Consider the following 24,644-nt stretch of genomic DNA (forward strand, 5'->3'; position numbering starts at 1 on the left):
GAGTTTTTTAAAGTTTGAAATGACCTGCTGGTCCATGGGCTGGAGGAGAGGAGTGGTATTCGGGGGCAAGAACTTTACTGTGATGAACCCAAACTCCTTCAGAATTAGGTCATCCAAGTTTGGAGGATGAGCAGGTGCATTGTCCATTACTAGGAGGCACTTGAGATCCAATTTCTTTTCCAGGAGGTAATTCTTCACACTAGGGCCAAACACTTCATTGAACCACTTGGCGAAAATTTCTCTTGTGACCCATGCCTTACTATTAGATCTCCAAAACACACACAATTTACTCTTCATAACATTGTTTTTCTTGAACACTCTGAGATTTTCAGAATGGTACACTAGTAATGGCTTCACTTTGAAATCTCCACTAGCATTAGCACAGAACATTAGCGTCAGCCTGTCTTTCATAGGCTTGTGTCCTGGCAGTGCCATTTCTTCCTGAGTAATGTAGGTCCTCTTTGGCATTTTCTTCCAAAAGAGGCCTGTTTCGTCACAACTGAACACTTGTTCAGGTTTCAGTCCTTCAGCCTCTATGTACGTACTCCTTGAATTCCTGCACATATTTTTCAGCCGCTTTTTGGTCCGAACTGGCAGCCTCACCATGCCTTATCACACTGTATATGCCAGTATGCTTCTTAAATCTCTCAAATCAGCCTTTGCTGGCCTTAAATTCACTCACATCACCACTAGTTGCAGGCAATTTCTTTACCAAATCGTCATGCAACTGCCTAGCCTTTTCACAAATAATCGACGCCATAAGACTATCTCCTGCTAATTGTTTCTTGTTTATCCACACCAATAATAACTTCTCAATATCTTCGAGTATTAGTGATCTCATTTTTGTCAGCATATTTACCCCCTTTGCAACAACAGTTTCCTTGATTTCCTTTTTCTTGGCTATGATGGAAGATATGGTTGTACGGGATTTGTTATACATCCTAGCCAGTTCGCCCACATGTACGCCACTTTCATATTGTTCAATGATGTTTTTCTTAAATTCATTCATATTTCTCACCTTCTTTACCAAAGGCTTGGCACTAGGAGCTTTCTTTGGAGCCATGGTAGCTTGCAAGCACTAAAATGAATGGATTATGAAATATTTCGTATGAACACGTGAGGGGACCGTCGCTCACTGGTAAACAATGGCACACTGGCTGGGAAGGGAGGCCGACGCACTCAGAGCCGTGAGTATGCGTCCAGGATGAAAGACGATTAGAGAGTTAACGGACCATTTGCGAGCCAATGTTTAGATGAAATAACACAACTATTTCCGAAATGGACGACTTTCAGGCCGGACGATTATAGAGGGACCACTGTACGGGCAAACTGAGTTACGAGTTAGGTCACGGAACAGATTAAACTCGTAAGTCGAGGTTCAACTGTATTTATTTCTGGCATGTTTAAATCTCTGGCAGCCTCTGGACTGGGGCATTTTCTGTATTGATTCAAGACCTTTCTTTTTCAAAGCTTTCCAATATATTCTTCTTCTTTCTTTCAACAAACTGGCCATATCTCACCGAGGCAGGGTGGCCCGAAATAGAAAAACTTTCACCATCATTCACTCCATCACTGTCTTGCCAGAGGTGCACTTACACTACAGTTATAAAACTGCAACATTAACACCCCTTCTTCAGAGTGCAGGCACTGTACTTCCCATCTCCAGGACTCAAGTTCGGCCTGCAGGTTTCCCTGAATTCCTTCATAAATGTTACCCTGCTCACACTCCAACAGCATGTCAAGTCCTAAAAACCATTTGCCTCCATTCGCTCCTATCTAATATGCTCATGCATACTTGCTGGAAGTCCAAGCCCCTCTCACACAAAATCTCCTTTACTCCCTCCCTCCAACCTTTCCTAGGCCGACCCCTAAACCACCTTTCCTCCACTACAGATTTATACACTCGAAGTCATTCTATTGTGTTCCTCCCTCTCTACATGCCCGAACCACCTCAACAACCCCTCCTCAGCCCTCTGAATAATAGTTTTGGTAATCCCCCACCTCCTCCTAACTTCCAAACTACAAATTCTCTGCATTATATTCACACCACACATTGCCCTCAGGCATGACATCTCCACTGCCTCCAGCTTTCTCCTTGTTGTAACATAAGAACATAAGAAAGAAGGAACACTGCAACAGGCCTACTGACCCATGCAGAGCAGGTCCATGTCCCCCCCCAGATTAGACCAATGACCCCCCCCTCTGGATTAGCCCAATGACCCACCCAGTCTGATCATCTCCACTCAAGGATGGAGCACTGCACCAGACCCAGCAGCACAAGCTAGTCAGGTCCAACTCACACCCACCCACACCCACTCATGTATTTATCTAACCTATTTTTAAAACTACACAATGTTTTAGCCTTAATAACTGTACTTGGGAGTTTGTTCCACTCATCCACAACTCTATTACCAAACCAGTGCTTTCCTATATCCTTTCTGAATCTGAATTTTTTCCAACTTGAAACCACTGCTGCGAGTCCTGTCTTGGCTGGAGATTTTCAGCATGCTATTTACACCCCCTTTATTTATTCCTGTTTTCCATTTATACACCTCGATCATATCCCCCCTAATTCTACGCCTTTCGAAAGAGTGCAGATTCAGGGCCTTCAGTCTATCCTCATAGGGAAGATTTCTGATACATGGGATCATCTTTGTCATCCTCCTCTGTACGTTTTCCAGAGCATTCATATCCATTCTGTAATACGGTGACCAGAACTGAGCAGCATAGTCTAAATGAGGCCTAACCAAGGATATATAGAGTTGAAGAACAACCTGAGGACTTCTATTATTTATACTTCTAGATATGAAGCCAAGAATTCTGTTAGCTTTATTGCGAACACTAATGCACTGTTGTCACCACCCATGCTTAACACCCATATAAGAACATTTATTATAACTACAGTGGATCCCCGACATTCGATGGCATCGACATTCGATAAATCCGACATTCGATGGCATCGACATTCGATAAATCCGACATTCGATGCATTTTAATGCAAAAATTTCGCCTCAACATTCAATGGAAAACCCGACATTCGATACGATTTGTACGAGACGTGTCTATGTGTGGCCTGAACTGCACCGTGTGTGCCAGTGTTTACAAGTCAGCCAGTGTGTGTGCATCTAAGGATACATTCGGTACATTCCATATTATCCATATTTGGTGCTTGTTTCTGCAAAATAAGTAACCATGGGCCCCAAGAAAGCTTCTAGTGCCAACCCTTCGAGAAAAAAGGTGCTAATGACTATTGAATGAAGAAAGAGATACGTAATTGCAAAGTACGAAAGTGGAGTGTGTGTGTCAGAGTGCGTGATGATTTGGTAAAGAAATTGCCTGTAACTAGTGGTGATGTGAGTGAATTTAAGGCCAACAAAGGTTGGTTTGAAAGATTTAAGAACCATAGTGGCATACACAGTGTGGTAAGGCATGGTGAGGCTGCCAGTTCAAGTCCTAATGGAAGGGGATTCCCCTTCTAAACACTAACACCATCCACACTCTCCCCTCTTCCCATCCCATAAATCATCACCAGATCTTTATTAAAGGTAAGTGTCAATTATTCTATTGTTATTAATCTATTGTTATTATTGTTACTGTAATTATTCTATTGCATTAAACTTAATATTTCATGTGGTAAATTTTTTTTTCATACTTTTGCGTGTCTTGCACGGATTAATTTGATTTCCATTATTTCTTATGGGGAAAATTAATTAAATTTTCGATATTTTCGACATTCGATAGCTCTCAGGAACAGATTAGTATCGAATGTCGAGGGTCCACTGTATACAGTGGTACCCTGAGTTTTGAACTGCTTCAAACTCGAACAATTATGTAAGTGGGGGTCTTAAACGGCCTAATCTAATTTATATTATTCCTTATGGGAACAAATTTGTTCGGTACTGACACATGAACAGCATTCTGGAATGTAATAAGTTCAAAACTCGGGATACCACTGTACTCTCATACATTCCCTTCTGTGTTTCCATGGACAAAGTTCTTTGTCTCCACAGACTCCTTAATGCACCACTCACCTTTTTCCACTCATCAATTCTATGATTCACCTCATCTTTCATAGACCCATCTGCTGAAATGTCCACTCCTAAATATCTGAATACATTCACCTCCTCCATACTCTCTCCCTCCAGTCTGATATCCAATCTTTTGTTACCTAATTTTTTTTGTTATCCTCATCACCTTACTGTTTCCTATATTCACTTTTAATTTTCTTCTTTTACATACACTACAAAACTCATCCAATAACCTATGCAACTTCTCTTTCGATTACTATTATATTAATGGGGAGAATACTTAACCCATATGGGTCATAGAGCCTGGGTATACAAGACATTTAGGTTCTATCCAATGAAAGGATAGCTCCAATTCCTTGGAAGAGAGTCTTGTCAGCATCAGGTGACCTTTATGGGTAATAGTTTTCCAATACTTTCTTTGATTTTCTTTTATTTTTCCTCTGTTTATAATCATACTTATATTCATGGATTATAATTTGTTTTAATGAGAACAAATTATTTAATTTTCACATGCACTATGTTGTAGAATTTTCTGTATCCAGTGGACCCCCGGCATACGATATTAATCCGTTCCTAAGAGCTCATCGTATGCCAAAATTATCGTAAGGCGAATTAATTTTCCCCATAAGAAATAATGGAAATCAAATTAATCCGTGCAAGACACCCAAAAGTATGAAAAAAAAAGTTTTACCACATGAAATAATAAGTTTAATGCACACAAACTGAAGAAGACATGTACAGTTAGTAGTACTCTACTAACAGTAGAATACATGACACTTACCTTTAATGAAGATCTGGTGATGATTGATGGGATGGAAGGAGGGGAGAGTGTGGAAGTTATTGTTTAGAAGGGGAATCCATTTCCATTAGGACTTGAGGTATCAAGTCGTTTTCTGGGGTTACTTCCCTTCTTCTTTTAACGCCACTAGGACCAGCTTGAGTCACTGGACCTCTGTCGCACAACATATCTGTCCATAGAACTCTGCACCTCTCGTTCCTTTATGATTTGTCTAAAGTGGTTCACAACATTGTCATTGTAATAGTCACCAGCATGGCTTGCAACAGCTGTGTGAGGGTGATTTTCATCTATAAAGGTTTGCACTTCAAGCCACTTTGCACACATTTCCTTAATCTTTTTTTTAAATTCCATACTAATTCTCACCCTTTTTACCACAGGGATGACACTAGAAGCTTTCTTGGGGTCCACAGTGACTTATTTTGTAGTTACAAGCACTAAAAACACTGGGATAATGTGAAATGTACCGAATGTATGCGTAGATGCGACCACACTGGCTGGCTTGTGAACACTGGTGCTGAGGCCACGCGTGAGGCGAGGCAAAATTTTTTGTTAAAATATATCGTATGCCGGATTTAACGTAATGTGATGCCAACGTATGCTGGGAGTCCACTGTATTTGTTTCTTAACACGTCAGCCATTTCTCACTGAGGCAGGGGTGACCCAAAAAGAAAGAAAATCCCCCCAAAAAAGAAAAAACTTTCATCGTCATTCAACACTTTCACCATCCCTCACACATAATCACTATCTTTGCAGAGATGCTCAGATACAACAGTTTAGATGTCCCTCCAAACTGCCAATATCCCAAATCCCTCCTTTAAAGTGCAAGCATTGTTTAAAAATACCTCTTGTTTCTGTTAAATAATCTTATATCAGATTTTATTTTCTATATTTTGCCTTCTTTCTCTTATCATTATATCATTATTAATGTCTTCATTAATTATAATTATAATTATTATTATTATAAGGCTTACACAACACCTGGGAAATTGGAATAATTAAGGTTTGATTAGAGGTAGCTCCAATTTGTTGGATCAAGAGACCTTCTCCAGCATCAAGGCTTCCTTGAAAGGAGCTTTCTGTTTTGTAACTTAATTGATTATGTTTTTTCTTTTTCCTCTTGCAAGAATCCTTTGGAATCAGGGCAAGCCTGTTTTCAAAGAGCTAATCTTACATGACCTATAAAATTTGTATATAAAAGCTATTACTGTAGTATATTTTCTAAGTTATTTCAGAATTTTGTGTTAAGCATGAGTTTATTCCTAAATTTATCTTTTGTTGTTAAACTAATTTATGGTAAACTCATTGACTGAACTGATGATGTTGATGTGTCGATCTGGAGTTTTACTACTCACTCACCTCAAGTTCAATCCCCACCCGTGCTGTGGTTTGACTGTACTGATGTTAATATATTATTATTACTATAGTTATTCTTAGTATTCTTATAAAAACAAACATTAAACCCATATAAGCCATACAGCTGTTTATCTGAAAAAGACTATGCTGTCAAGATTAGTGTAAGCACTGACTTGAAAAACTGACATATTATTATCATGAGAAAATGATAAAACCAAAGAGGATCACAGCATTAATTCTTTGGATCAACAGCTTTTTATTGGTATCAAGGCATCTCACTGAAAGGAACAAGATTTTGAAAGAAGCAAACTAGAGGAACATTAAGACGTTTTATGACCAAACAGACATGACTAACCTCTTGTACATCCACTAAGGTGGTCAGAAACGTACATCCACTGTTGTAGTGCACATGCATATTCAAGGTGTTTTCCAGTTTCTGTTGAGAGAAACAATGTATTTTTTTATACACATCAAGGTAGGGTGACCTCCCCACCACCCAAAAAAATTATACACATTTACCATCGTTAATTTCAATCACCGTCTTGTCAAAAGCAATAACGCAGCTTAGTTGGTTCACCGAGATGCAACATCGTCAAAAATCTCATTCCTAGCTCCTTTCCATCTAGATGGGGATGGATCATATAAATAAAACTTAAAAGAGTGGGATAATGTACTGCAACACAATTATTATTATTATTGCTAATAAAATTACAGCAATATGGTTTGGTCAACTAGAAAGAATCCAGCATGAATCTGACAGCATGTTAGATTGGAGAGAAAGAAGACTGTTTTTTGTAGGGTAAGGGAGGATATGGACGTGCTGGTGCACTGTAGTAAAGAAGTCCCTACAGGTTTAGTTCTCCCCATGATTAAAATAATTATAATGTAGTAATGAAGGTTTGAGATTTGATGAGCACTTTGACCTAGTAGATTACTTCTGTGCTTTTGGCAATAAAAAAATGTATAGAATACTTAAGAATCATCCATGTTAAAATTAAGTAACAAAATTTAAAAAATTACTAATGAGAGCAAGACACACAAAACAAATAATTACTGAAACACCAAGTTAAAATAAACTACATCAGTTAAAAACTCTATTAAATCAGCAATGTTAAAAGACTCCCCCAAACATTGCTGGTACTGTGTGAACAAGGTAACAGTCAAAATTGATTTAGGGAAAATGGTTAGCCACAGTTGATTTCTAGAGGTGGGAAGTACAGTGCCTACACTCTGAAAGATGGATGGGGAGATTACAGTACAGAGGATCATTGGAATTGTGATGTAAATGCATTTCTAGAAAAAAAAAAAAGACAGCAAGAGAATAGGTGATGGTAAAAGAGTTTCTGTCTTAAGCGTCACTTAATCTTGATAGAAAATAGTCATTTTTTAAATTAATAATACAGTGGTGCCCCGGATTTCGTACAGCTCCCAACTCGAACAATTATGTAAGTGTATTTTTGTAAATGCTTATTTAAGTGTATTTTTGGGGGGTCTGTAACAGACTAATCTAATTTACATTCGTCCTTATGGGAACAAATTCATTCGGTAACGGCACTCGAACAGCCTTCTGGAACGAATTACTGATGAAATCCTGGGTACCACTGTATCAACAGCTAAACAGTTCAGTTGCAAAATCCAGCAAATGCCAGACACTCTCCAAGGATGGTGGAAATTGCACTCCCTGACAGGGATGGTGTAACCCTTTCCCACCAAAATAGGATAAAAGGAAAAAAAAAGTCACAGTCACTCATCTAACAGCATTCTTGCCAAATGAGCGTATTGGTATCACAATTCAAATGATTCTTACAAATGACCTGTAGACAGTTTTAAATAAATTATTATTATTATTATTATAAAAAAGAAGCGCTAAGCCACAAGTTTTAAATAAAAAATGCCATAAAACTTCATTGTTTACTTCTTCTTTCAACAAACTAGCTATATCCCACCAAGTCAGGGTGACCCAAAAAGAAAAACCAAAAGTTTCTCTTTTTAACTTTAGTAATGTATACAGGAGAAGGGGTTACTAGCCCCTTGCTCCCGGCATGTTAGTCGCTTGTTGTTTTCTATCCTCTGCATATTTTTGTTATTTTTAACTGGTAACCTGAAAAGTACCTATACAGTGGACCCCCGCCTTACGAACACATCGTGTTACGTTAAATCTGCCATACGAAGCATTTGAATGCAAAAATTTTGCCTCTCATCACGATAAAAACCTCGCCTTACGTGATTTGTCCGGGACGTGTCCCACGTGTGGCCTCAGTGCCAGTGTTTACAAGCCAGCCAGTGTGGTCGCATCTACGCATACATTCGGTACATTTCACATTATCCCAGTGTTTTTAGTGCTTGTAACTGCAAAATAAGTCACCATGGACCCCAAGAAAGCTTCTAGTGCTATCCCTGTGGTAAAAAGGGTGAGAATTAGTATGGAATTGAAAAAGAGATTAAGGAAATGTGTGCAAAGTGGGTTGAACTGCAAACCTTTACAGATGAAAATCACCCTGACACAGCTACTGCAAGCCGTGTTGGCAACCTGTACAATGACAATGTTATGGCCCATTTTAGGAAAGTCTTAAAGGAATGGGAGGTACAGAGCTCTATGGACAGATTTGTTGTGCAACAGAGGTCCAGTGACTCTCAAGCTGGTACTAGTGGTATTAAAAGAAGGGAAGTAACCCCGGAAAAGGACTTGCTACCGCAAGTCCTAATGGAAGGGGATTCCCCTTCTAAACAATAACTTCCACACTCTCCCCTCCTCCCATCCCATCAATCATCACCAGATCTTCAATAAAGGTAAGTGTCATGTATTCTATTCTTAGTAGCGTAGTAATTGTGCATGTCTTCTTCAGTTCGTGTGTATTAAAATTAATATTTCATGTGGTAAAAAATTTTTTTTTTCATACTTTGGGGTGTCAGGAACGGATTAATTTGATTTCCATTATTTCTTATGGGGAAAATTAATTCGGCTAACAATAATTTCGGCTTACGATGAGCTCTCAGGAACGGATTAATATTGTAAGGCGGGGGTCCACTGTAGTTGTGTTCAGGTCACTGCTCCCACAATCCAGTCCCACGCCAATGACCTAAGTGGTAATTATGATCAATTTGATCTATCAGGCAGGCATGAGTTAAACAGAAAAAAAGGAATTATAAGCTTTACAAAGTGTGCTGGCCTATTGAGTTAATTTAGGTGCCAACATACCTCCACTGAAACAATTTGTTCTTGTCTCTCATAGAGTGCTCTTGTGTACTGAGACAGGACAGTGATGAACTTCTTCAGTCTCTCAGTCTTATCAGCTGCAAGAAGAAAACCTTTTACTTTATTTATATATAGCCCAAGCACATTTAATGAAACTTCATGCAGTAAATAACAAAGATGAGTACAAATGAATGACCAAAAATGATAGTGTTTGTAATTTAATACAGTATCTCTTTTTATCTCTCAGTAGAGCATAGTGGATATCTCATAATTACTGTATCTTGTTACTTTAATCCTTGTACTGTATTAATCTATAGATCCTCTATATGTAGTACCTTTTCTGTATTTGTAATTTGTCACATTAATTACTAAAATTAGCTGGAAATTCCATCAAAAACTTACCTTACACAGTTTTTCCAAGCCTTGCACAGGTCTCTATGAGTTCTTTTACTTGTGTAACTTACCTCAAGGTCAGCAAGACCTGGTGGCCCAATAATCAACCAGGCTATTACCCAAGCCTACATAGCCTGGCTGATTTGGCACATCCTGCACAAACACATCCAATTTCCTCTTACAGATCTCTAACTTTGTTCTAGCAATGCTGTTCTTTAGCCAGTGTTATTATTATTACAATCATGGGGGAGAGGGTCATACAGCACCAAGGAAATGGGAGGCAATCAGATTCAATCCAATTCTTTGGGTCAAGATTCTTTCACCATCATCAAGGTCTACCAGTGGGTATTCCTTGATGGGATACTTGCTGGTAAATGGATGAAATACTGACCTCAGATACTGACACATTTTTCTATTTGTGCTTATGGCACCCCCTCTTTGTCACTGGATTTATTCTACACCAGCAGAATTACTGGTCATTCAAGAAGTCATTAACAATTATAACACCGGGAAATATAAAAAAAAGCAACATTGTCAGAACAAAGTTAGAGGTCTGTAAGAGGAAACTAATGTGTTTGTGCAGGATGTGCCAATTAGCCAAGCTACATAGGCTTGGGTAAGAGCTTGGTTGACTGGGCCACTAGGTTTGCCTGACCGTGATCAAAGTTACAAAAGTAAAAGGACTCTTAGAGACTTGTGTAAGGCAGTTCTGCCTGGGAAAAAAACCAGCAGAATTATTGGTCATCAAGAAGTCATTAACACAATGCTCAACATTTTTTAACCATTGAAAAGCATTTCTTGCCCAGTAACTGAGCTACTGTGCCGATAAATTTCTCCAAGTGATTTCTCTAATATTACGTTATAAATCTAAGGAACTTTTGCTAGGATTAAAAGTACTTAAGGCACTAGGACCATCTGGGTCTCAAGGTTGACATGATTTTAAATTTTAGGTAGTGGACAAAAAAGTTTGGGAACTACTGTGTTACAGGATTGAACCATTCAAATTAATTTTTTTTTTTACTTGCTACGTGTATGAACCATTAAAGAACACTGCTTATCTGCTACATATCTGACCACTGTAAACAACTGCTTACCTGCAATATGTACATTCTTCAGATATTCTTTCTCATATTTAGCAACTGGCACAATTTTTGGCATGTTGTGGTAACATACGCTGGAGATAAAAACAAATTAAAAACTTCAATTCAAAAAAATGGTGTCTCATACTATTCATACACAAAGAAACAAAGAAACACTATTTTTTTATGAATGGCCATTTCCAGCAAAGGCAGGGTGACCCAAAGAAAAAAGTGCATTTGTCATCGTTCATTCAATCTGTCTTGCCAGAAGTGTGCTGACATCACAATTCAAATTATTCCCCGACTGCAACATCCCTACCCCTCCTTCAGAGTGAAGCCACTGCCCTTTCCACATTCAGGAGTCAAGTTCTGCTAACCAGTTTCCCTGAATCCCTTCATAAAAGTTGTAATAAAGTTGGTAGAATTACCGACAATATGTAAAGTAAAAGGACACAAGTGCAACTAATGTGACATTTATTGTGGCAACGTTTCGCTCTCCAGGAGCTTTATCAAGCCATTACAAACAATACATGGACACAGAGGGTATATAAAGGCTCTGAGTGAGGTGCAATACTAGTGAGGTACCATTTCGATGTTCACTAGTGGTAGTAGTAGTAGTAGTAGTAACAAAAATAATACAATATGGAAGAGCAATTAATTCGTACATGAGTAAAAGGATATAAAAGCTATTACTTGGGTAACATAAAAATAGGTTGGACAAATATAGACTGGAAAGAGGCAGGTTTTTTCAGTGTTCACTCTGTAATGTGCTTTGTGTAGTATAACAGGAGAGACTATGTGATGGCAGGGTTTACTGTTTTCAGGAGGATTCTTGCTAAGACTTCGGAGATGGTGAAGCTGCCGTTGTTTTGTTTAATTGTATTCGAAACAGCGATCAGTGCTGATTCAAGGCACTTGCGTCTGCGGAAATTAGTTTCTTTGATCACTAATTGGGCGTCTCTGAATTTCATGAGATGATTGGTGGAATTTCGGTGTTGTACACAGGCGTTGTTTAAGTTGTCGTTCCTATATGCGTAAATGTGTTCATTGAGGCGGGTGTCGAGGTTTCTTGCTGTTTCACCTACGTAGATCTTGTCACAGCCTCCACAGGGTATAGTGTAAACTCCTGCATTGACTGGTTCGTGGTGCTTGGGTTTTGTCCTGGTTAGATCCTTTATTGAAGTGGTAGAAGCGATGGCGACTCTGGTGTTAGCTTGTGAAAGTACTTTTGAGACGTTTAGTGCAACCTGGCTGTTGGGAAGAATTATAACTTTGTTGGGAGCAGTGTTGATGCGTGGAGAATTGATGATCTGAAGAGCTCTTTTCTTGCAGTCTTTGATGAAAAAAGAAGGAAATTGTAACTCAGTGAATGTTTGGTGGATGTAAGTGCATTCCTCGTCAAGAAACTCAGGACTACAAATTCGGTATGCTCTTAGGAAAAACCCGATGATGATGCCTCTTTTGGTCTTGGTATCTTGACTGGAATAGAAGTGTGTGAGATCATTTTTATTGGTGGGTTTCCGATGAACTTGAAATCTTAGGTTGTTGTCTACTTTGTGAATGAGGACGTCGAGGAAAGGTAGCTTGTCATTGGACTCTTCTTCTAGTGTAAACTGAATCGCTGGTTCAACTGCGTTGAGCCTTGCCTGAAGATCCCGTACATCAAAACGTTTTGGAGTTATTACGAGGACATCGTCCACGTAACGTAACCAAGTGACGCTTGAAGGGATGATGTTGGCGAAGTGTTCGGACTCTAGGTGTTCCATGTATAAGTTGGCTAGGACGGCACTTATTGGGGATCCCATTCCCATGCCATAGGTTTGTTTGTAGAGCTTGTTATTGAAAGAAAAACAGTTGAAATTAACACAGAGTTCAATCAAGTCAAAATCTCCGGGAGGTAAAGGAAGATTAAGGTCCTGGTTGACTTTACGTCGTAGAACCTCAATGGCTTTTTTTGGTAGGTACTTTTGTGAAGAGGGAAGTCACATCCAAAGAAGTCACAACAAGAAACTAAGCAGTTTGGATGTGACCATATATCTCATACAATTACACCAGTCTGCTGGATGTTCAAGTCCCTAAAACTCAAAGCCTCCTCCTTTACCCCCTCCCACCAACCATTCCCGGGACATTCCCTTTTCCTCTGACCTTCCACCCCAGATTTATACACCCTCTTCATCTTCCTATTCCTCTCTACATGGCTAAATCACCTTAATAGCTCCTCCTCACACCTCTGAATTATATCCTTAGTGACACCACATTACCTTTTAATTTCTGCACTCGGAATTCTCTGTGATATTCATGTTACATCTTTCTCTCAAATATGACATCTCCCATGTCTCTAGTCTCCTTTTTGTTATAGAATTCAAAAGTCTATCACTTTTATTTTGCAAAAATCTCTCGTGTGTTATTTTGTTCTTATCTGCCCCTTTATCTCCTCATTCCACCAATCATTTTTCTCTTCACTTGTACCTACCTCCTAGACCCACCAATTTCTCTTTCACACTCCAGCAATAAATTCTTAAATTTACCCAACACCTCCTTGACCTCCTTATTTTCTGTACTTTCTCTAGCCCACCTTTCCCTCCCAATACAGTGGTACCTCAAGTTTCGAACAGCTCCCAACTCGAACAATTATGCAAGTGTATTTTTGTAAGTGCTTTTGTAAGTGTATTTTTGGGGGTCTGAAACAGACTAATCTAATTTACATTATTCCTTATGGGAACAAATTTGTTCAGTATTGACACTCGAACAGCCTTCTGGAACAAATTAAGTTCCTAACTCGAGGTACCACTGTAGTAACTTGCATCTTTGATATAACAATAGATGGAGACATTCACAATTTATAACACATCTACTTATTAAGTAAGAAGAATTAATATATTTTCTCCATGGGGAAAGGGAACAGAATTCTTCCTCCATAAGCCATGCATGTCATAAGAGGTGACTAAAATGCCAGGAGCAAGGGGCTAGTAACCCCTTCTCCTGTATAAATCACTAAATTTCAAAAGAGAAACTTTCGTTTTTCTTTTTGGACCACCCTGCCTCGGTGGGATATGGCCAGTTTGTTGAAAGGAAAATTTATATATCTTGCACCTATACAAAAAAAAGCATTACTGTATTAGAAAGGGCTGTATCTGAACAGCACATGCATTCACGCAACACTCATTGCACCATTATGATTACTTTGTTATAGTGGTAGTTGAAGCCAATCCATATCATCTGAATGATCAATATTATTTTTCATCCAAAAAACTTTGAAAAACAAAATACATACCACTGTTTAGGATGAACATCACTAAGATGACTATCAACAAAAAGAATATATTTTAATTAATACATAATGTAACTGCGTTTTGATTTAGAATCTTATTCACTCAAAGTATTTCCTCACCACATAACTTCAGTCAAAGCCAGCATCTGAGGAATTAGCTACTTGCCTGTACGTGTTCTCATCACTTGTTGAGAGTGTTATCAAAAGCGTTGAAAAAACTGTGTTAAAAGATGGTCGCACAAATTTCAGCAACAGGTTTCCCTCTTCAGTCATGTATGCCGATGTGGTCTCTGTGAAAAGCAATATATTAGTTAATAATTTTTTTTTTGAGGAAGAAAATGCTTCTTGGAAAAATTAAGGCAATGAAGGAGATGAACAAAAGTAGTCTTCCTGCATCTAATACAAAGAGCTCAAGCTTAAAATGCACTACAGTGAACCCCTGGATATTGGCCAAATCAGATTTCAACCACTTTTTTGGCCGAAATTCTATCCTGGATTTCGGCCAGCAACTCGGAAATTGGCCGTATTGGACGCATCCGCCTGCCATTCTGCCGCGTGTGTGAGTCAGTCTGGCTGTGTCTCTAGGTGAGTGAGCAACACTCCACACATTCATCCAAATATTTCGTTACAATCCATTGTTTTTTGTGGTTGTTTATTGAGTGCGACTGCAAAATAAGCCACCATGGGCCCAAAGAAAGTTCCTAGTGCCAGCCCTCTGGTAAAGAAAGTGAGAAACACAATAGAATTCAAGAAAGAAATTGTAGCAAAGTACAAAAGTGGTGTACATGTGCTCCAGCTTGCCAGGATGTATGGGAAGTCGAAATCAACAATCACTTCCATCCTGACAAAGAAAGTAGAAATCAAGGAAACTAATGTTGCGAAAGGGATAAATATGTTAACGAAACAAAGATTACCAATAATCAAAGATGTGGAGAAGTTATTGTTGGTGTGGATCAACGATAAACAGTTAGCGGGAGATAGTGCTGTGGAGTCAATCATTTGTGAAAAAGGCAAGGCAGTTGCATGCAGATCTTGTAAATAAAATGCCCGGAACGAGTGCTGCTGTTAGTGAATTTAAGGCCAGCAAAGGCTGGATTGACAGATTTAAGAAGTGTAGGTGCACACATAGTGTTGTAAGGCATGGCAAGGCTGCAAGTTCAGACAAATGTATGGCTGAAGAATTCATGCATGAATTCAAGGAGTACGTAGAGGCTGAAGGATTCTTCTTCTTCTTCTTCTGTTGGGTTTCAGGGCCACTGACAGCATACGCCGTATTGAGCCCGGCTGTCCAGTGCTAGGAGAGGAGACATCGACCAAAGTGGAAGAATGTCTTGACTAATAACTATGTATCATATGTCTCTGATACGCCCTGAAGCCAGCCGGAAGGAGCAGGTACAGGCCAATATCTCCTGACAGTCCAGAGGGCGAAACCCCTCCCCGTTGAAGAGGATAGGTAGAGTGAAAGTGTTCACCCCAAGCGTGCGCAAGGCCGCATGGAGAGTAGTCCATGCAGTGATAATGTGGGCACCACAGCAGGAAGTGTTCAACCATCCCAGGCTGTGAGGGACACCACGGGCAGTACAGAGAGTTTGTCATCCGAAGGCGGTACAGATGAGCTGCCAATAGCGAGTGTCCGACTCGAAGGCGAGTCAGTGCAACGTCCACCGAGTGGTTGGGATGGCGAGCCCAAGGGCAGGGGCCATTAAAAGTTCGGACAGAGCCCAACGCCGAAGAAGAGAGGGAGTGTGCAAGGCCCTCTTGCCACTGATGATGGATTCCCTTCCAAACAGCCCTTGTGAAATCACTGTGGCCCAGGGCAAGAGGGGTAATAGTAGGAAGTGTGTGCGCGAGGGAGGCCGCCCAATCTGCCACTTCATTGCCCCAGATTCCAACATGGGCGGGTACCCACTGAAGGGAGATGCTCCAACATGGGCTCCGCAAGAAGCGCAGGAGGAGAGACTGTGTCCGATGAATGAGGACGTGCAGTGACCGTGGATGGGCAGAGCACAAAAGTGCCAGGGAAGGTTGGGAATCAGAGAAGAGAACCAATGGTTGTGGGGGAATGTGATTTAGGACAAAAGCCAGAGCCTGGTGAATGGTGAAGAGCTCCCCTGCCAGAACAGAATGAGCAGGGCCCAACCGCCAATTTTGACAAAGGGAGAGATTAGCGAAGAAGGCCGCAGATGATGTAGAAGGGGGGGAGGACCGTGCCGAGCCATCCGTGTAGACGGAGAATGAAGAGCCATATGTAACAGAGTGAAACTCTTCAAATAGAAATGCAACTAACTGAGGGGGTTCCCTGTTCCTGTAGTGCCAATCCAGGTGAATGTATCGTGTCAGGTCCAGCCAGGGGGGGTGCCGGAGAGTGGAGAGGGGAGTGAGTCATCACAAGTGCAGGAAGTGTAAGGCAGGTCAGGGAATGCTGGGCCCTGGCTACAAAAGAAGGCTGGGGGACAGAGGCTGTCTCCCACATCTGTGAAGAGAAGCAAAGGGGTGAGTACAAGGCAGAGAGGCCATATGATGGAGTCGTAAACAGTTCCTCACTGTCCTCACCGACGAGAGAGGGACTATCCCCGACTCTGCCTCCAAGGCTGCGATAGGGGTGGAGGGGAATGCCCCCAGCATATTACGGATGGCTGAATTCTGGAGAATGTCTAAGCGATGAAGAGAGGAGGAAGAAGCCGAGCCATACACCTCACTTGCATAAGTGAGGTTGCTGCAAACCATAGCTGCATAGAACCTATAGAGAAGGTCTCGATCCGCCTCCCACTTGGTGCCAGAGATCCGGCGCATAAGTGAAATGCGACGTGCACACGAGAGGTGGAGGGCCACTATGTGTTTCTTCCATGTCATGAATGGTGCATCTAAGGTGACTCCCAACCAACGATGAGAGGAGACCAAAGGGATTGGCGTCTGGTTCAATGAGACTGATGGAAGAATGGGGAGTCGGTGTTTAGTAAAGCATAAGAGCTTGGACTTAGTGTCACTAACCTCCAAACCCCAGGTGGTGGCCCATGATGTTAAGCGTTGCAGGGCACCCTGAAGTGTTTCCTGCGCTGTCAGTAAAGCCGGGGCACTGCACATAAGGGCCACATCATCTGCATATACCAGGGTATGCATTCCCTGGATGGAAGGGAGATCCAACAATAAGACAGAGAAAAGGAGTGGGCTAAGAGCAGATCCCTGGGGCACTCCCCAGTATACAGGATGGGGTGAGGACAAAGCGCCACCCACTGCTACATGAAAGGTCCTCCCTTGCAAAAAGTTGCGCATCCAGCAGAGGGGAGCTCCTGTCAACCCCATGCAGGCCAGCTTGAAAACAATTGCTGTGTGTGATGCAGAGTCAAATGCTCTGCGTAGGTCCAAAAATACAGCCAAAAGGAACTTCCGGCATTCAATTGAAGTGTGCACGAGCTGTGTAAATTGAAGCAAAGGGTCGAGGGTGGATCGACCTTCTCGGAAGCCACTCTGGTTATCAGGCAGGAGGCCATGTTCCTCAGTCCACCAAGAGAGATGAGTAGCCACCAGTCATTCCAGCACCTTACCCAAGCAGGGCAATAAAGCAATGGGCCGGTAAGAGCTCAGTTGGGTATCATCCTTGCCCGGCTTTAAAATCGGAATCAGAAGAGCGCTTCCACATATCAGGGAAGACACCCGTATACCAGCTGGTATTGAAAACCTCCAGCATAGCTTCTGTACAGGAGGGAGGTAGATATAGTATAAATGAATAGGGTAAGTTGTCCTCCCCTGGAGAAGAGTGTGAAGAAAGTTGGGAAAGTGCCCTCTGCAGTTCATGGGAGCTAAAGGGAGATGCCAGCACCTGGCAGTGAACCTTGGGTATGGCAGGTGGCAAAGGGCCCCATTTGATCACCTTACCCTCTAAGGAAATTAACACTCTAAGACCTCCCAAATATAGCAAGAAAATATGAGAAACTCTGACTATAAACATGAATGAGAGTTTGATATATTCATGTGGAAACAGCACACTCTTAAGGATCATGAAGCACCTATGGAATGAATGATAATAAATTTGATAAAAAGAAAGAGGAGGATAGCTCTATATTCTTGTATCAAGGGCCCTTCATTTCATCAAGCACCCCATTTCTTGAGGAGTGGAAAATAGTCAAAACTCATCAACAACTTCAAGGATATTATCTAATAGCTTCTGTAGTTATAACATCAAAGCAATTACCAAAAAATTCTATCCCATCATTCCCCATATAACTCTCTCTCTCTCACACACACACACATACAAAAAAACTTATGAAATGCATACCCAGAAAAGCAAGAGCCTGCAATTCTGTTGAAATTTTGTGGTAATCTTGTAGAAGGTTATGCTGCGGTACTGTCATGGTAGCAATGGAGGGAAGGGATGCTCGAAGTTCTTCAAGCTCTGTAATGGTTGAGCAGGCCAGAATTTGCTGCCATGCATCAGCCTCCAGAGCGGTTTCATCAATTTCATTCTGAAGTTCCTCCTTTTGCTGCATTAAATTTCTGGAAAAAATGTACCTATACTCCTACAAAAACTATTAATACACTTTTGCATACAAACATAAAACTCCTAACATTACAAAGAATCAAAGCAATAAAACCGAAGACTTACTTCATAATGTAAACAATTTATAGATAAAAAGTTAATGGTTGTGATAAAAAAAAAAAAAAAAAAAAAAAAAAAAAAAAAAAAAAAAGACGATTAGAAAGTTTTTAAAAATTATCAGTTTCTTATATGGCAATGTTTATTTTTATTACAGGAGGGCCCTGTTTATCCAGGTTAGGTTAGGTTCTGGGCTTCTCCTGTGAAAATTGCTGTCAAGTGAAACATAGCCTTTTTATTCCTTTCAAAAACTTGATGACATGTTTACACTCATACATTAAGTCAGCAACAGAGCTAGGAAGGAAATCTGCCACTGATGGCAGGAAGATCCGGTATGCTCCCTCTCTTCTTCAGCACTGAGCTCTGTCCGATCTTCAGTGGCATTGCTAGGGTTGGTGTCACCTGGGGCGGCATCTTTGGTGTCACCCCCATGAAATCCAAGGGCAGGGGATGGGGGAAGTAAACTCCAGTTATGTCACTACTGCATGCCCAATGACTGATGTTTACCAAGGAGAACATTTAAGGGCCATAAACCGAACAGGAGAATACTTCTCAACTTCATTAATGATAAAATAAATAATTGTAGTAATATTGAGGAAACATAAACTCAAATACCACTTTGGGTACAGGCAACAGATCCTACATTTATTCATCTTCAACAATGCAAAAAAACTTGAAAAATAAAGAAAAACATTGCAGTATCAGAGAAACACTAGTTCTGATTTGACCTTGAATACAGGTAACATCTTGCCTTCAATCCTGCAAAATCATCTATCACGTCATCAAAATCAGTGCTGTCAATTGACCCATTTTCTACAGATAACATTGCTAAGTCAGAGATTCTGGATTGATTCACTGTCACAAGAAGCCACAGAAACACATATAGTAAAGAACAACCTCAGGCAGTGTGTGAGAGTTGGAAGAGATTCAATGAAATCCCATTCAGTTATGAATATTAGTGCATCCACTGCAGTCCAGTCCTTAACTTTTTCAAGATCAACATCTGCAGCTTGCAGGTGCCTCCTTAGTCTTGGTATTTCAAGCATAAGCTCATTCTTGCATATTTAATTCTTGCATATTAAGAGTTTTTTCCAAAATATTGTAAATCAAATTATCGATTTATCACAGTTTTTCGTATGGTGTCATTGATTTTATCTATACAGGCCTATTTGTACTCTGTATAATAGGCTATATAGAAACAAAGGATTTTTCTCTTATGTTGCTGCAGAACTGTTTTGGGCATTAGTGTCACCTTCTTTAGAGGCACTATGGTGTCACCAGGGGTGGCCTTCCCTTATGACGCCACTGCCGATCTTTCAATGGCACCTGCCCTTGGGCTTGCCATCCCAGTCACTTGCTGGATGTTGCACTAACTTGCCTCAGGGTTGGGCACTCACGACTGGCAGTTCATCTGCACCGCCTTCGGATGATGGACTCTCCGTACTGCCCGTGATATGCCTCACTGCCCAAGATGGTGGCACACTTCCTACTGTGGTGCCCAAGTTACCACTCTGCACGGACTATTCTCTGTGCGGCCTTGCGCAAATTTGGGGTGCAATCTTTAACCCTACCTCTTCTCAATCGGGAGGGGTCTGACCCTCCAGACCATCAGGAGATCTTGGCCTGTATCTGCGCATTTTTGCTGGCTTCAGAGCACATTAGGGATAGATAATACACAGTTATTCAACATCCTTCCACTTTGGTCGAGGTTCCTCATCTGAGCGCTGGAAGGCAGGGCTTGATACGGCGTATGCTGTCAGTGGCCCCATAAACCCCAACAACAACAACAGAGCTAGGCCTAAAAAATGCATATACAGTACACACATTACTTACCTTAAAATACTTTTGTCCTTAGCTTATAGTGAGAGGTTAAAATATTTATTGCAAAATGTCTAAACAAATGAAGAATTGGTATAACTGAAAACTGCTGCATTAGCAAAATACTGTAAAGTGAAGCACTGTAAAGTATGGCCTTACTGTACTATTATTACTCTTACATTAATAGGGAAACACTACAACCCAATGGGGAATGAGAGGTAATCAGTTTTGATCCAAGGGGAGGGTGGCTCCAATACCTTGGCTCAAAAACTCTCACCAGTATCAAGGCACCTTCCTGAAGAGTTTAGCAATGTTCATAATGCTCACCTTTTTTAAAAGCCAAGTAGATACAGTACTTCAAAATCAATACAGCAACATAAATTGACTGTTTCTGTTTACTTTGCTTATCTTATTTTTTAAGGCAACCTTCATTCCTGGTATACCTGTACATTTTTTACAGCTCTCTCAATTATCCTTTTAGTACCTCCAAACCACATGTCTAATTATTCCGGGTACAGGTAGGTTTGCCAAGTCAGGTCCTGGCTCGGGTCTTCTCCATGTGGTGACTCATCAAATCAAATCAAAGTTTATTCTCTATAAGGATTACAATGCGGGGTTTACAGATTTTGGTTATTGTGTGGTTTGCATGTAATAAAATACTAATTACAGAGGGGGCCACTAGAACACCTAGCATGGCTAGGCATTTCGGGCAAACTTAGATTAATTCTTAACCCTAAATTATTGCAAATTGTGGAGTAAGTTGACTAAATACTAAGTGACTAAATACTAGTTTGTGAGTTTAGCAATGTGAATGCTTTTGTTTTGGCATAATACGTAGTTTTTATATTGGAGTATCACAGGCAAACTTGTGACTAGTTAGGAATCATTATTTTAAGATTAAGATACGTATTTCTGTGCTTATAGTCAAATGGGTGAGTGCTCCTTGTTGCCGCGCCATTATTGGGCCACATTATTATACATGTTACTCCTGTTCAACTGCCTCCCAGCATTCATAAGGGGAATTATTAACAGACCCCTAGCTGTCTTCAACAGGGAGCTAAACATGCACCTAAAGTCAGTACCTGACCAGCCAGGCTGTGGTTTGTATGTCAGTTTGCATGCGGCCAGCAGCAACATCCTGGTTGATCAGGCCCTGATCCACCATGAGGCCTGGTCATGGACTGGGCCGCTGGGATGTTGACCCTCAGAACATCCTCCAGGTTTACTTTTGGAGTGTCATTTGACAGTAGTCAATTTAATATCTTTTAACTTCTAGTTCTGTTACATACAAGCCAAATAATATGAATTAAAAATATTTAACAAATATTAAATATATTCCTTAACCCTTAAACGGTCCAAACAGATCGACGTTCAAATTCGTAGTGCTACAAAAGTAGATCTACTTTTTTTTACGTTTTTTCAAATATAACAAAAAAAAAAAATGTAGAAAAAAGTTTTTTTTTACACATTTTCACATGTAAAACGGAAAAAAAAGATCTACATTTTTTTACATACTTTCAGATGTTGAAAAAACGTATATATACGCTTGGACCGTTTAAGGGTTAATCTCAGAAACCCGAATTCCCTTTCTAACCATTCACTTCCATTTTTTCCAATAGGCACACTGCCCACTCCTGGACATTAACTCAATATTATGGGATCTTCAAAAAGCTACTATTGTATCTGTAAACCTACTATGAGCATCTTTTTTTTTTTTTATCAAATTTTTATTCATCATTTCTCCAGATCTGTATATTCCAACTTCTTTTCCTCTTGTTAACATTAACCCTTTGAGGGTTTTCGTCGTACTAGTACGTCTTACGCGTAGGGGTTTTTGACGTACTAGTACGCATAAATTCTAGCGGCCTCAAATCTCGCGCGAAAAGGCTGATAGGCCTAGGTGTGAGAGAATGGGTCTGCGTGGTCAGTGTGCGCGGTAGAAAAAAAATCTGGGACCCAGTGGTGCATTGTGGGAATGCCCTCTTAGTAAACAATGTCCACCATGCCTCGCGGTAAGAAGCTCCTCACTCCTCGGCGAATTGGGACACTTTTGTTCCCCAGTGACAGTTCTAATAGTGATGGAAGTGCCAGTGAAGATGAGTTTCGTGGTTTTAGTGAGGTTTTGACCGAAACTAATGACCATAATATCGGTAATAGTGAAGAAAACCCAGACGACCCTCAGCCTTCCACCTCTGGTGCTGGGCCCTCGTGTTCACGTTCAGTTGTTCCAGAACCCAAGAGGAAACTTCTATTTTCCCAAATCCCAGACTCAGATGAGAGCATGGGTGATGATAGTGATAGTGAATATGAACTACAAGCTCTTCAAACTAGTTCCAGTAGTGATAGTGAAGTGCAATATTCCCCAGTGAAGCGTCAGTATATACGACGATATATGCGCTCTGGAAGTGTGCCATATGTTATACCAAGGGGAAGGAGTGTATCTCGGAGTACATCCCGTGGCTGTACAACAGGAACAGACAGTGAAAATGACGAAGATACTGTTGCAATTGGGATGGAAAATGTGCGTGGTGGTAGTGGTGCCGGCGGTGAGGCACCAGCAGTGGGCCATGCTGCCACCCACGCTGCCAGCCACGCCGCTGCTTCAGCTGATCTAGAACAAAGGCCACCATCCCCCACTCCCCCACCACACCAGCCTCCACAACCACAACCTCCACAACCACAACCACCTGTCATTGTCCAGTACCCACCAGCAGACCGCACCTGGGATTGGCAGGAAGCTGTCAATTTTGTTCCAAATCCCCACCAGTTTGATGGCAGCCAAAGTGGAATACGGCCATCTTGTGCACTTGGGAACAATGCCACTGAACTGGAATGTTTCGAGTTATTCTTTGACGAACCACTGATGAAAAGTATTGTCATGGAAAGCAACACATACTACGAGTACACCATGGCAAACACAATACTTTCACCAAAATCACGTCTACACCAATGGAAGGAGGCAACTGTGGCTGAGATGTATCTTTTCTTTGCCACAATAATGCTTATGCCACATGTGTATAAGCACAAAGTGAAATCATACTGGTCAACAGACCCCCTGATTGCAACACCAGGTTTCAGTGATATAATGCCAGTGAATCGATTTGTGCTAATGTTACGTATGCTTCACTTCTCAGATAAAACCAGGCCTGACAGAACTGACAGGTTATATAAGATTAGGAATGTGTTTGTGTATCTGAAACAGAAATTCAGTACTCATTTTTATCCCTTCAGGAAGCTTGTAATTGACGAGTCTTTGATTCTGTTCAAAGGAAGACTCTCTTTCAAGCAGTACATACCAAGCAAGAGGAAACGCTTTGGTATAAAGTTGTTTGTGCTTTGTGATTGTTACAGTGGTCTGGTATTGGATATTATTGTGTACACTGGAAGTTATACATTGCAAAATACCAGGAAGTTATTGGGCATCTCAGGTGATGTGGTTCGAACAATGATAGAACCATACCTTGGTAAGGGGCATATATTATATACAGATAACTGGTACACAAGCCCCTCACTCAGTGATTTTTTGCGAGTGAACATGACAGATGTGTGTGGCACAGTGCGTGCAAATCGAAAACATATGCCCAGGTTTGATGCTGGCACTCGCAGAGGTGAGGTGCAGGCGTTTGCTGCCAATGACATCATGGCATTTCGGTGCCATGACAAACGAGATGTCACACTGTTGTCATCAATTCACCCTAATGAAATGGCAGACAGTGGCAGGCAGCATAGAGAGAGAAATGAACCCATTCTAAAACCTGCAGCTGTGATTGATTACACCTTCAACATGCGTTCAGTGGACAAATGTGACATGCAGATTGGGTTTGCTGATTGTGTTCGCAAGAGTTATAAGTGGTACATCAAACTGTTTTTCCATCTTCTGGACATTTCCATGCTCAATGCTTATAATATGTATAAGATGAGCACCAGAAACAAACCACAGTACGGCGAATTCTGTTTGTCTGTCATCAGACAAATAGTATTCAAGTACCAAGGAAATGCACCTGCAATTGACCGCCCACCAAATTATCAACAACTACCTGCTCGTCTGAAGCATGGTGATCACTTCCTGGTAAAACTGCCTGCTACTGCTTTGAAGAAAAAGGCTCAGAAGAG

The 24,644-nt window shown here is 40.9% G+C and overlaps 1 protein-coding gene across 5 annotated transcripts in view; it reads right to left on the reverse strand.

Annotated features, from left to right (window-relative positions):
- The window catches only part of LOC128684864 (uncharacterized), a 38,489-nt gene that overhangs the window by 7,475 nt on the left and 6,370 nt on the right, over positions 1 to 24,644 (reverse strand). For all 5 annotated transcript variants that reach the window (XM_053771176.2, XM_053771175.2, XM_053771177.2 and 2 more), the window contains 5 exons: positions 18,396 to 18,613; positions 14,286 to 14,409; positions 10,864 to 10,943; positions 9,380 to 9,474; positions 6,536 to 6,616 (listed from right to left, as the gene is read on the reverse strand). In XM_053771176.2, coding sequence (XP_053627151.1) covers positions 6,536 to 6,616; positions 9,380 to 9,474; positions 10,864 to 10,943; positions 14,286 to 14,409; positions 18,396 to 18,613 — 598 coding nt within the window. The remainder of the gene's footprint in view (positions 1 to 6,535; positions 6,617 to 9,379; positions 9,475 to 10,863; positions 10,944 to 14,285; positions 14,410 to 18,395; positions 18,614 to 24,644) is intronic.

Source organism: Cherax quadricarinatus, chromosome 5 (assembly GCF_038502225.1).
Source record: "Cherax quadricarinatus isolate ZL_2023a chromosome 5, ASM3850222v1, whole genome shotgun sequence".
NCBI classification, from domain to species: domain Eukaryota; kingdom Metazoa; phylum Arthropoda; class Malacostraca; order Decapoda; family Parastacidae; genus Cherax; species Cherax quadricarinatus.